At 38.1% G+C, this 13,405-nt stretch overlaps 1 protein-coding gene and 1 pseudogene across 1 annotated transcript; one reads left to right on the top strand and one right to left on the bottom strand.

Annotated features, from left to right (window-relative positions):
- Positions 1-725: 725 nt before the first annotated feature.
- LOC143845933 (large ribosomal subunit protein uL11) lies at positions 726-1,569 on the bottom strand. The gene has a single exon (XM_077354329.1). The coding sequence runs from the start codon at positions 1,456-1,458 to the stop codon at positions 958-960; it is 501 nt and encodes a 166-aa protein (XP_077210444.1). The 5' UTR covers positions 1,459-1,569; the 3' UTR covers positions 726-957.
- Positions 1,570-12,412: 10,843 nt separating this feature from the next.
- Positions 12,413-12,853, top strand: LOC143892069 (protein S40-4 pseudogene; annotated as a pseudogene).
- Positions 12,854-13,405: the final 552 nt, after the last annotated feature.

Below are 13,405 nucleotides of genomic sequence, written 5' to 3'. Positions count from 1 at the left end.
GGTCCCTGTCAGCATAGATTAGCAACTTGCCAATCCCATAGGCCAAATCTCAATGTATGTTTTCTCGGTCAACCCCAAGCTAGAGGGTAATCTCATATGTTGCACAAATGATAGACCACGTAAAAAAAGGTAGAAATGAATCAAGTGGCAGACATAAAAAAAAGCCAACAAACAAGAGATCATAATAGTATTGGAAGAATAAAAGAGTGTATAAATGAATGAGAAAAGAAGAAGATAGAAGTGGTTCATGAACTCAATGCGCATAACTATAAATGGATCAAGAAATTCATTGGTATAAACTGATAGCAACGTTCTCTTTGATCTCATTTCATGAAAGGGGTAGGTAGGAGACTTAGAGATAGGGTTATCTAGATTGGCTTGAGTAGGAGTTTTAGAGGAAGTTGCCAAGTGGGTTTTCTACAAATAACATGTAAGTAGTCTTTTCCAAATTTCTGAAGCATTTAAAACCCTAAATTGTGTTTCTGCACACATAGGAGCACTGACCCTTCCCTCGAAGAAGAAGTGTTACGAACCCGAATCAGTTCACAACGTGATTGATCTTTTTACAGGGTAGATCAGCCTCTCGACACTCCCAGTGACAGACACTCAAAGTATACTACTAAGCTTACATCCCCAATATTATTATGTAATTTCCAGAATTCCCCCCAAAAAACAACATCCAACATAACACAGCAATAGACCAAAGGATCATACATAAAAGCAGATGAAGAATCCAAAATATATTTCAGAAGATATCCAAACACTAACAATAAGCTTACATCTCCAGACTCATTTACCAAATACCCCAAAACCATCAAAATAATAATTTACCCTTTAATGGAGGCATAATCAAGTCAAGTAAACCAAAAACAAAATCCTGAAATAAAAAAATTAAAAAAGAGAATTGATAAAATTAAACTAAGAGGGAACAAACCCTCACTCTCGATCTCGCCTTCATCAATCCGTTGGCACTTCAACATCACCATCCGAAATCTCCTTCTGCAAATCCTTAGGATCTTTCCCATCAACAGTACATCCAACAGAAACACAAGTCCCTAAAATCTCCTTCACTGTCCCAGACAAATCCTTAGCCATAGATCTCGGCCTCATAATCCTAGCAATCTCAACCACATCATCAAGAGAAATATTACCAGAATGCTTTATATTCTTAGTCTTTTTCCGATCACGCTCCGGCTCTTTTAGAGCTTTGATCACGAGAGCCGAGGCTGAGGGGACTACAGCGACTTTAGCCTGTCGATTCTGGACGGTGAGTTTGACGGTGACTCGGAGGCCTTTCCAGTCTTTTGCAGTTTCTTTTGCGATATCTTCTCCGATTTTCTTTGGAGAGAGACCGAGTGGTCCGATTTTTGGAGCGAGTGAGGATGCGGCTCCGACCTCGCCGCCGGTGACTCGGACGTAGACGTCAATGACCTGAGATGGGTCGAATTTGGGAGGCATCGTTGCAGAAACTAGGGTTTTGAAGAGAGGTTTTGGAGAAAGAAAGATATGTTCGGAGTAAGTCTAGGGTTTTTTTTATAGTTAGAGTTTTCAGTGGTTATCCAAGAATAATGAATACCAAGAGTGGAACCGAACAAATAGACTCTCCACAACACGTTAGAAAACTTTCCCTTATTTTTGGAATTTTCATCAAAATGGCAAAACTACCCCTACCATTGACATGTGGCATGTGGGAATTTGTTAGGTTACACACTCGGTTGCAGCACTCGTTCTCAATAGCAGCACTCGGTTATCGAAATGACAAACTTCACCATTGCAACTTTTTATTGAATGTTGTGGCTTCAAGGGGAAATGATATATTTGCACTCATTTCTTAAGGGTGCTATATCCCCCTTGTAGTGTAAAAGGAGTAAAAATAAATTAGGTTTTGAATTTCGGTTTCGGAATGCGTTTAAGTCCTTAGCCAAACCGAAATTTTGAAATTTCGGACGAAATCGATCGAAATTAAATAAAGTATCCCGTACCAAATTTCAAATTTCGGCTAAAATTTAGGTTATTTCAGCTGAAATTTCAGGGTAATATTAAATAATGAATAAAAAACTGATTTTTTTGGAGATATTCCCTAAATTTCGGGGGAAACGAAATTTCTGTCAAATTTTGTAACGTTTGACTTTACCTAATTTTGCTTTCGGTCTCGACCGAAACCCGAAATTTTGGATTTCGGTCAAAATTTAAAACCTTGGTTGAAAATACATCGGAGGGGTGGTCCGGGTAAGAAAGGGGGGAACATATATCAATGAGTCATTTTTTTGTAAAGAGTAGACCGGGCCCTGATATATATTTTTTTAATATCATACTCGATACTAACGACGTAATTGCACCAATTGGGAGGAATGAAGGCACTTCACTTTGAGGACAGTTGTCTGGGTTTATCTTATCCTGCGATAGACTTACCCTCCCCTGTTCACGTCAACATTTGCTCTTGGATTAAATATCACTAGAACAAAAAACTTAATGAAAAGTAAACAATAGAAATTTTGGTAATTTCGGTCAAAATTTCATTCCCAAAATCAGGGATTTCGTGCAGCAGTATCAAATTTCGCTTGAAATTTAGGGATTTCGGCTGAAATTTCGGTTTCGGATGACTCCGAAATTTTAGGCGAAACCAAAATTTAAAACCATGGTCGTAAACATGATTTGAAATTTCAGTTTCCGCATAAATTTCAGACCAAGCCGAAACCGATCAATGGTCTTGATTATAGGCTTTGATTTCTAATGAAAGCTTAATCGTTAATTATTTATAGGCTCTATTCTTGTAAAAAAGGGAAATGATACCAGCACAACCAATTTTTTATATTTTCGCCAACCCATCTTGTCTTATATTATTTAAAGAGCTGTGTAAGGTTATTACTGTTCCCAAAAAGCTATCACAAGCCAATTTAAAAATGAAAAGACAAACTGGGTTTGTGAGTTTATTAAAAGGGGTATCGGATCTGTAAGCCCTACGATTACCACAAAACTAGATCCATCAGGGGGTGGAGGGGCCATCCGAATGACCTTTAACTTATGGTAGGCCCATTAGACCAAGGACCCCACGCAGAGATCTAGTTACTTTTTAAATTTCTTACCACGAAAGTGTTACTAGCTCGGCTCACGTGTGCATTGGGTACATTAGTCCGTCAGTCAAATAATGCCAGAATTCAAGACATCTGCACATCATATTGTATTTTGGTTCAATCCTAATCCTGCTGATTGGAAGTGTTTCAAACATTCCAAGAAGGCAACTAAAACAACCCCTACATGTAATTTTCATGAGGCCCTAGGGGAATAGTAGTCAAATTACAAAATTTCTATATTAGGGTTATTAGTAAATAGTATAAATACTAATAAGAGGTTAATTCTCCATTAGAAACCCTAAACCAAAAAGGAGAAATTTCTTTGGAGATCCGTGAGCCGCCATAAATCGTTACAAGCATGGGAGAGGCTAATTCGAGGTAATAGATGGACGTGGATAGTGATATCCACCATAATCATCTTGAATATATTATTTTCGTAGCAATTTGGGTTTGTTTGAGGGATTCCTTTTTCATTCTTCGCCGTTGGGCGGAGTTTTAGAGAGACTCCGGCGGGTTTTATTAGACTGCTTGGAAACCACCCGTCATGAGCTTTCCAACAAGTCCAACCCCTCTTGATTCTGATAAAAACGAAGAAGTTAGGAGCCCTGCATGATTTATGAAAATTGGACGAGAAATTGCCCTCAGGAGAAAAATCCCCAAATCGCGCCCGGTCAACTGCCCAGACCCGCTCAACCACTGCGAATTCTCTATTTACTTAATAGAAAGAGCTCAGTCGTTTTCTTGCCGGTCGACCACCCAGGGCCGGTTGATTGTGGAAAGACTTCTGCATTTTTTTTAAAATTGAGATTTAATGGCCCGCTCTACCGCCCCAGGACCGGTCAATCGAGCCTGACTCCACTCAAAAAATTTGGTTTGCCCTCCTGGAGCATCTTAAACACACTTATTGGAATCAATACCATCGCTGGAACCTACTTTAGTAGTTTGATACCGAACTCTTTTGATGTCTCCCTGAGCTGATCGTATTGATATCTGTAACCCTGAAAATATTTGATATGATATGTACCCACCTTTTTTGCGAACCTTTGGTCTAGCATGCATCTGTACCTCAGTGATTTGTATTCCATATATTGCAGACTTGTCCCATCATTTTTCTGATCATGGAGATGTTTGACTAGTTGCCATATTTATTCATGGTATATTCAGTATATGCTTTTGTTAAACCAGTGAATGAACACACCTCCATATTTACTCTGATACTACATGATTGACGCTTCTCGTGAGGCTTAGGTTAAATTCTGAGTCCCGCCACTAGGGCATTAATGCGTTGGCAATTCTGTGTCCCACCAATAGGGATTAATACGTTAGTATCTACGTCCCGCCGATAGGGATTAATCTGTAGGAACGAGTTTCGATCCTGTGGGTCGTCGGTAACAAAATAACGAACTTCTGTTTATGGACTAAGCCTATGACCTCGAGGTGTAATAATTTCCGTTTCTGCTTCAGTTCTGATCTGTTTCTGTTTCTGTTTCAGTTCCAGCTTTTGATTCTATTTCAGTATGTGACTTTTTGCATGATTCCTTACAGATTATACTAAGCTTGGATTTTAGATTACTTATACCATTGTTCTATTGAGCTATCTTAGATTCCCTGTTTATGTTACTCTGATATTGTTTCCTTGGCATGCTTATACCCTGCTATAGCAGTATCTTATTACTTCATTGAACGTTAGCTCACCTGTGGTTTACATTTAGACCTGGCAAAAAGTGAACAACCCGGCCCGCCCATAAATTGCGGGTCAAAACTGCGCCGGGCCGGGTGGACCCGCGGGTGCCCGTAGAGAAGTGCAAGAGGTTTTATTTTGGCACCTTTGGCTTTTTTTCCATGTAATTATCATAACTTTTGCTTTTTTTTTTGTATTTTTTCCGTAATTGTCATAATTTTGCTTTTTCTATGTATTTTTTCCGTAATTGTCATATTTTAGAATATTCTTTCGGGTTTTTTTCGTAATTTTTCTACTTTGCTTCCATTTTTCTGTAATTTCTCATTCAAAACTTAGTACCCTATGATTATTATTTATTGCTAGCCACCTTTTCACAAATCGTACTTCTGCCAATCTTTGCAGTTTGCACCAAGCGACAATAAGATAAATCTCTCAAACAGTCAACATAAATGGTTGGCGAAGGTGGCTAGCAAATCCCTACACAAATAAAAAAAATCTTAAAAAACATGTCAAAAATCCGGGTGACCTGCGGGTCGACCCGGCCCGTACGGGCTGGGTGCAGGTCCAAGCTTAGTGACCCATAAAATTTTCCAGGTCATTTTGACCCGGCCCGTTTGACCCGGACCCGCAACCCGCCCGTTTGCCAGGTCTATTTACATTTACCGATCCTGAAGTTTAATTCCACGTGGATTTGGAATGGCGGAAGCGTAGTTTCTTTCAATTTTGGACATTTTAAGTATTTCTAATTTTACTTCAGAGGCAAATAGAGATTTTGCACATTTCTGTTAATCCATGAGCAGGATGTATATAGGATGTATATAGACAAATAGATCCACGGATTCACTCGGGCAAATGCATCCGCCTCTGTCTCTATCTCCACTGCTGAATCGAAAGAAGAGATTTCAGAGTGAAGTAAAAGAAGAGAGGTTCGCCAGCTGCTACTAATAAATAAGAGCCTAATAGAAGATCCATCACTGGGTATAATTCCCGTTCAACTGCAAGTGAGTATTGGTTTTGGGACTGTAAAATAGATTATTGATATTTTAGCTATTCAGGGGATGGGTGTGAGACAATGACCTTATTTTATTATTCATTGTGACAGATTTTGATTTATATGTAGTAAAGTTAAGCATGGTTCTGAAAAGTATTTTGCTTAGCCTTCCATGCTTGTAGAGTTTACTTTAAAGGTGTTTGGAGTTATCCCGTACCTGCCTATAGTGTCGGCTCGGGCATGAAAGTCACACAGGTATGTGGATAATGAAGGCCATAATTTTCTTTAAAGATGCTTGGATGAAGATAATAAGCCCTAAAATTTGAATGCAACGGATAGCGAGGTCTCGTCCCTCCTCCCACTCACATCCCGTTTTATCGGATTTGGATTTCTCGCGAGGGAAAAGGCTAAGGAGAGAAATTGGCGAGGTGATATATGTGTCTGTGGCAGAAATGGCAAGGGCCCCACTCCTTCACGTGGCCGCACGCGCGAGGAAACGCAAAACTCAACGGGTGCCACGTGGGATCTACCCTGGCTGAAGAAGACGTGGCATCGTCTCGGTGCCTCGTCGGGACCACCTCTCTGTAGAACCAGCTAAACTGAGCACATGGCGACAAAATTAGACTACAGCGAAGCTTCCTCGTAGCGATAAACGTTAGAGAGGTGAATTTACCGAAATACTCCTACTCTGTCTTTATCATTTTGGATATTGTTCGTACATTTCTCATACAATGCTCAAGAATAATAGAGGAAAAATAACATTTATTTATTAGTATATTTCTCTTAACTTATATACAGGGAAATGTTATCATCACTACTGTATTTTGATGAGGGCACTCCTCACTTTATTAATAGAACGGTATGGACCGCACTGTAGGATGATCCAAACCGTCCATTAGATGGGCCACAGCCTAAATAGGTTGTGCCCCAAAAATCATTTCAATAGGTTGAGCCCAGCCCTCCGATATGAATTTTAGAGGGTTGATCCTAACCCTCTATAGATCGGGGGGTTAGGATCAACCTATTGAAATAATTTTCAGGGCACAACCTATTTAGGCTGTGGCCCATCTAATTGACACTTTGGATCATCGTATGGTGCAGGCCATACCGTACTTTTAATAAAGTGAGGAGTGCCCTCATCAAAATACAGTAGTGCGGATAACATTTCCCTATATATATATATATATATATATATATATATATATATATATAGAGAAAACGGTTCCTACACATATGTGTAGAGAGTTCTCTACACACTAGCTTAAAAAACGGTGGGGGCCCACATTGTTTGGGTGATCCAAGCCATCCATTTTAAAGGCCCTCACATAGATAGGGTGTCTACAAAAAATCAGATTCATAGGATCATCCCAACCCTACGATTTGTTGAGGTAAAATGGATGTCTTTAAACCTTCACAAATTAGTCCATTTTTTGTCTCCACAGTTCGAATGGTTAGGATGATCCTATGGATCTGATTTTTTGTGGACACCCTATCTATGTGAGGGCCTTTAAAATGGATGGCTTGGATCACCCAAACAATGTGGGCCCCCACTGTTTTTTAAGCTAGTGTGTAGAGAACTTATCTACACATATGTGTAGGAACCGTTTTCTCATATATATATATATATATATATGAGAAAACGGTTCCTACACACATGCGTAGATAAGTTATCTACACACTAGCTTAAAATACAGTGGGGGCCACATTATTTGGATGATCCAAACCATTTATTTTTAAGGCCCTCTCATAGATAGGGTGTCCACAAAAAATCAAATCCATAGGATCATCCTAACCATTCGAACTTTGGAGGCAAAAAATGAACTAATTTGTGAAGGTTTAAAGACATCCATTTTACCTCCACAAATCGTAGGGTTGGGATGATCCTATGGATCTGATTTTTTGTAGACACCCTATCTATGTGAGGGCCTTTAAAATGGATGGCTTGGATCACCCAAACAATGTGGGCCTCCACTGTATTTTAAGCTAGTGTGTAGAGAACTCTCTACACATATGTGTAGGAACCGTTTTCTCATAGTGTTGGTGAGCTTAAGCTCACCAAACTTATAGTGAGCTTAAGCATATATATGCTATTTTTCAATAAAATTAGTTACACTGGATGGGCATAATGGAATGTTTTAAGTTTCATTTTCTTTTTTCCCATCTTTCTTTTTTTGGAGGAGCATTTTCAAGTTAATTGACATGTAATGTATGGAGAAGGGCTAAACTTTAGAAATAATGAGAGAACCGACACATTGATTTGAGGCCCTCTTTGTTTAAGATTATGACAACCATTTGTGAGTCCAAAACAAAGCAATTATTGAACTCAAAATCAAAACCAATTATTGGACTCAAAATTAATTGGTTTTGGACTCACAATCGGTTGATTGTGATATGTTTAATTTTGGACTCCAATAATTGGTTTTGGACTCATTGATTATGACATGTTTCATTTTGGAAAATGATATATCCGCCCCTTTTGATCACTAGGAACACCCCCTGTCAGTGCATCATTGACTAAAGAGGGGTTGTTGTACTTTTGTCACAAGAATTCAATGCCCCTGACTGCCACAAACAGTAAACAGTGACAGGGGGTGTTCCTGGTGATCAAAAGGGCGGATATATCACTTCCCTTAATTTTTAGTTCAATAATTGGTTCGGACTCGCAATCAATTGTAGTCATAAACGAACAGGGCAACAAAGCTCTCATTTATCTAAAATAAATGCATTTTGTTGGGATCCGCGTATAACTCACTCTTAAAAGTTAGCCATCTAGGGGAGGTTGCCCAAGTCGTTATAAGCCCATCCACATCCATTCGCTTTTGGATGAGGGCTGCCCAAGTCTTTATAAGCCCACCCCCAACACGTTTTAATATTATTATTGGGCAGATGTCGATTAACTGATTTATGGGCTCGATAAAGACGAGGAGTTTAGAGTCCGTCGCAACTTAGTGCATCGTCTGAAAATCAGCCTTACATTTTATTTGTGAAGGTCTGAGCTTAATCCCACTAAAAATCAATGTTTTTAAGTATCAGCAAGCTCAGTTCCAAAAAAAAAAAAATGGCTGATTGTCTATCTAAGAACTTAGTGTTATATATTATAAATTATTATAAGAGTGTAGGAAAATTTCGAAAAGGCCCATTTGTGTTTCTATTTATGTGTGTTTTTACTATTTAGATACTTTTAAATATCTCACCAGATTTACAGATAATAATAGAGAAATTGACAAATTATTAGTGTAATTCATTTTTAACTCAAAACAAAAAAAAACAAGAAATTTTCATTTTTGACGGACTTTTTAAGTTTATAATGAGACGTAAAACCATTCTCTGTAATTGCTTAGGGTATGTTTGGCATTCATTAAAAAAAATTCATGGATTATTTATTTACATATGGTGTGTGTGTGTGTGTGTGTGTGAGAGAGAGAGAGAGAGAGAGCATATGTGATGGGTGTGACGGGGGTTGGTAAACAAAGAAAAAAAATCCTAATTAAATGAAGATTTTTCTTTCTGGTGTTTAATTTCCAACCCCATCCCGTGCACTCCTCACTCACCACCTTGTCATTATCTCTCTCTCCTTCCTCTTTGTTCTTCTCTTGCCCTACATAAACAAATATTCCATGCAATGTTTTCATGAATGCTAAATGAGAAATTGGTATCTTATTTTTTGTGATAAATTATGAAAAAATTCTTCATTTTTTTCTTATACTATACATTTTAATATATTTAAAATAATTTGAGGACCGTACAGGGGACCTAAGCCGGGATGACCCTGGATGTGTGCCCTGCTTGCTCTTAGCCTACATTCAAGGCGTGCAACCAAAGGCCATCCTCTATTACAAAATTCTACTTACATGCATTCTTAAAGATAAACCTCCTTTATATGTATCCAACATTTGATAACTTCACAAATTTTGGGACATATACTCTTCGTAAATATACAATACATTATTTTATTTTTTTTAGGGATTTTTTTAAAAATTGCGCTATATTTCTGAGATTATTGGTGGATAGTGGTTGTAGTTTAGTTCCCAAACAAATGGCACCGTACAGTCGAAAAGACTTTTTCGCCCTCAACTGCATATAACTTAAGTAAGGTTTATACATTTTCTCCTTCTGATCCAAACGCCCTTCTCCTTCATTGGTGCTAAGTTCATCAACAGACCGAAATTGCACTAAATTTGAGTCTAATAATCAGTTGGCGACTCCACAATCGGTTGTCATAATCTAAAACAAACAGGCCCTAAAGAGGGGGAATTGGCAATTCTATAGTTGAATGGCAGCCTTATTTCCTTGTGTTTTTTGAATTCAAATTCCAGTTGAAGCTCTAGCAGAACCAAAAATGAAGGATGTAGCTAAACATCCAATAAGGATGCAAACAACCCACCTCTAAAACCATTTCCATATAATTCCTTTTACAAAAAGAGAAGAAAGGAAATCTCAGCAATTTACTAAAGAAACAAGATAGGAAATCTCATGGCGAAAATCTCACCAATTCACATAAAGTCAAAAAAAGTAAATCTAAACAATCTAATCTAACTACTATATATAAAGGCGGAATCGTGGGTTAAGTTCTTCCACCCTTTGCCGTTATTTCCGCTTGTGTCCCACTCCCATAATTCCAATTGTATCCCACGTGTAAGGGCATTTGTGTCATTTTCCGTTATTTCCGCTTGTGTTCCACCTTTTGATCTACACGTCAGCATTACTCTTTTAGCATTAATCCCTTTGCTGATATCTAACATCCGTCTTTATGAGAAATTATTTGAGGGTAAAATCTTAATCTACATACGAAAAGTACGGACACGGGTACCTGTCTATGACAATTACGGCAAAAAACTACCAAGAAGAGGAGGTAAAGACATGACAATGACGAAAAAACTACTTTATATTACTCATGCAGAACACTTGCAAAATATTTATGGATTCCAGGCACCTGAAGAGGATCAACAATTATGGAAACCCCTATTGATTAGAGGGCTAAGATTAGCCTATATCGCTAGGATCAACCTATGGAAATGGTTTTCGGGGCACAACCGATTGATGTTGTGTTGCATCACATGGACGGTTTAGATCAACTTATAACCCTCTATAGATCGGAGGGTTCGGATCAACCTATGAAAATTATTTTTGGGGCACAACCTATGTATGAAGTGGCCCATCCAAAAGAAATTTCTTTTCTTTTTATCTGGGATTTACACGTCAGCATTACTCTTTTACCATTAACCCCTTTCCTGATATCTAACATCTATCTCTATGAGAAATTATTTCAGGGTAAAATCATAATCTACACACGAAAAGTACCGACACATGGTACGGGCCATACCGTACATTTTAATAGAGTGAGGAGTACGATCATCAAAATACGGTGAGTAATGCTATTATAAAATATGGTAGTGAGGACATTAGCACTATATATAATTTCAAACCGTCGTTGTTACTTGAATGTTCTCACGCATGGTCGGGTTCAACCCGAATTTGGGTCAGGTCGGGTCGGGTTAAGCTTTTTCGCAAATCGGGTTGGGTTGGGTTGGGAAAAATCAACCCCAAGTGAAAATAGGGTTGGGTCGGGTTGGGCTGTCGAGCAATCTGACCCGACCCGAAACCCGAATTTGGGTTTCATCTGAAAAAGTTCTGTATATTTGTGTTTTTCTTTTTTGACATTGAAATAGTCTCCACAGTCCACAATGGACAGTTTGGATTAATCCTATGGCGCGGGCCATACCGTACTTGAATAAAGTGAGGAGTGTGATCATCAAAATATAGTAGTGCGGATAATATTTCCCTTTGTTAATTGTTAGTCATTGTGTGGTTTGGATTTTGAGAACCGATTGTGAGTTAAAAACTGATTATTGGTGACTCACTATTGGTTCTCAAAATCCAAAACAGCCCGACTTGAGTTGAGGTGGTCAACAATTGGTATCATATCAAATCGGGTAAGCCCGACCCAACCCAACCCGAATTGGGTCGAGTTGACACCCAAGTTGCACCCCTAACAATGACGAAAAAAGTATTTTTCCATATTCACTATGTGCGGGTCAAATTACAGAAATGTTGATATTACGAATGCAAGACACCTGTGAAAATATTAACGAATTCTAGGCACCTTAAGAGGAACAACAATCATAGAAACCTCTATAGATTGGATGGCTAGGATCAGCCTATGGAAATGATTTTACGGGCACAACCTATTGATGTTGTGTTCCATCACATGGACGATTTAGATTAACCTATGATGTGGTCTGTACAATTTTAAATGGATAGCACGTGCATTTTAACTAGTTTACTAAAAAACAAGAAAGGAAATCTTACTCGCGAAAATCTCTCCCTTCTATGCTTTATATCTACATGAGGGCAAAAACGTCTTTTGGATTGTACGGCACCATACCACTGGGAACCGAACTCAACTGCCATCAACCGGTAATTTGATAAATAAAATACATTTTTGGAATAAATTTCCCTTCTTTTTTAGTAGCGCGGCAGCGCCAATAAACGACAACTCTCACTTATTTTTTATTGTTCCGTAAATAAAGGGTATTTTAGTAACTCTAATAAACGACAAACACAAGAGAGAGAGAGGCTTATCCATTTTGGCCTTTATAAAAGCAGATGAGTCCTCCCTAACGCAACCAAAAAACCAGTAATCCAAAAACCTAAAAACCTCTTCTAATGGCCGAAAGAAGCTACAAATTCTTCAAAACTGATAGAGAAAACCCAGTAAATTCCGATACCGTTGGATTCGATTTAGACGAAGCTGATGTGTGGAATTCCCATTCTCTTACTCCCGAAACCCGACACGAGTTGCAAAAACCGATACGAATGTCTTTTAAGAAGAAAGCCGAGAAAGGAGATCGTAACGTGGCTTCATCTCTACCGCTGAAGATACCTGACTGGTCAAAGATCCTTCGAAAGGAATATGAAGAAGAGTTTGATGAGGATGATGATGATGATGAAATTCGAGTTCCACCTCATGAGTATTTAGCAAGGCAATTTAAAAGGACACAAATAGCTTCATTTTCTGTTCATGAAGGGATTGGGAGGACTTTAAAAGGACGAGATTTGAGTCGGGTAAGGAATGCTATTTTGGAGAAAACAGGGTTCCTAGATTAGAATAAGAGAGACCCAATACATGTCTTTAATGCTTATGTTTTTGTGATTTCTTTTTTTGTTCTTTTGTTGACTGTTTTTTTGTTTTTTGTTTGGTTTTGGTGACTGGGTTTGATTGATCAGAGCTGACTATTTACGATTATCGTTCTAACCTAGACACTGATTTGAATTTGTAGAAGAAATCTCGATGTGGTTTTTTTTTTTTTTTTTTTTTTTTTTTTTTTTTTTTTTTTGTAGCTGGTGGTGGTGGAATAAATTGAAATATATAGGAGATCAATGTTTCACATGGTAATTTTATTTCTTATATTTATTCAATTTTTATTAGCTACTGATATTGGAACTATCATGTTTTGATAATTGTACAAACTGATCTTGTCTTTCATTATTTAACAATCTATCAATGGTTGTTGCAATTCTCGAAAGGTCCTAAAGCCCATTAAAAAAGAAAAGACAAGGAGAGTTCTTGCAATTATCAAAATATGGTTGTGCCAATATGAGTAGCCTTTATATTAAATATAAAACTTATTTTCTTAAACAACTAAAATAACGTGTGTC

The sequence above is a fragment of the Tasmannia lanceolata genome, unplaced genomic scaffold (genome assembly GCF_043159265.1).
Source record: "Tasmannia lanceolata isolate RefF3 unplaced genomic scaffold, GAP_Taslan_0.1 ptg000015l, whole genome shotgun sequence".
In the NCBI taxonomy this organism is placed as follows: domain Eukaryota; kingdom Viridiplantae; phylum Streptophyta; class Magnoliopsida; order Canellales; family Winteraceae; genus Tasmannia; species Tasmannia lanceolata.
Note: the sequence above shows the minus strand (reverse complement) of the source record. Positions and strands in the feature narration are given on the sequence as shown.

Excerpts from the sequence above, each read along its gene's own strand:
- LOC143845933 (XM_077354329.1), bottom strand. The coding sequence starts at position 1,458 with ATGCCTCCCAAATTCGACCCATCTCAGGTCATTGACGTCTACGTCCGA.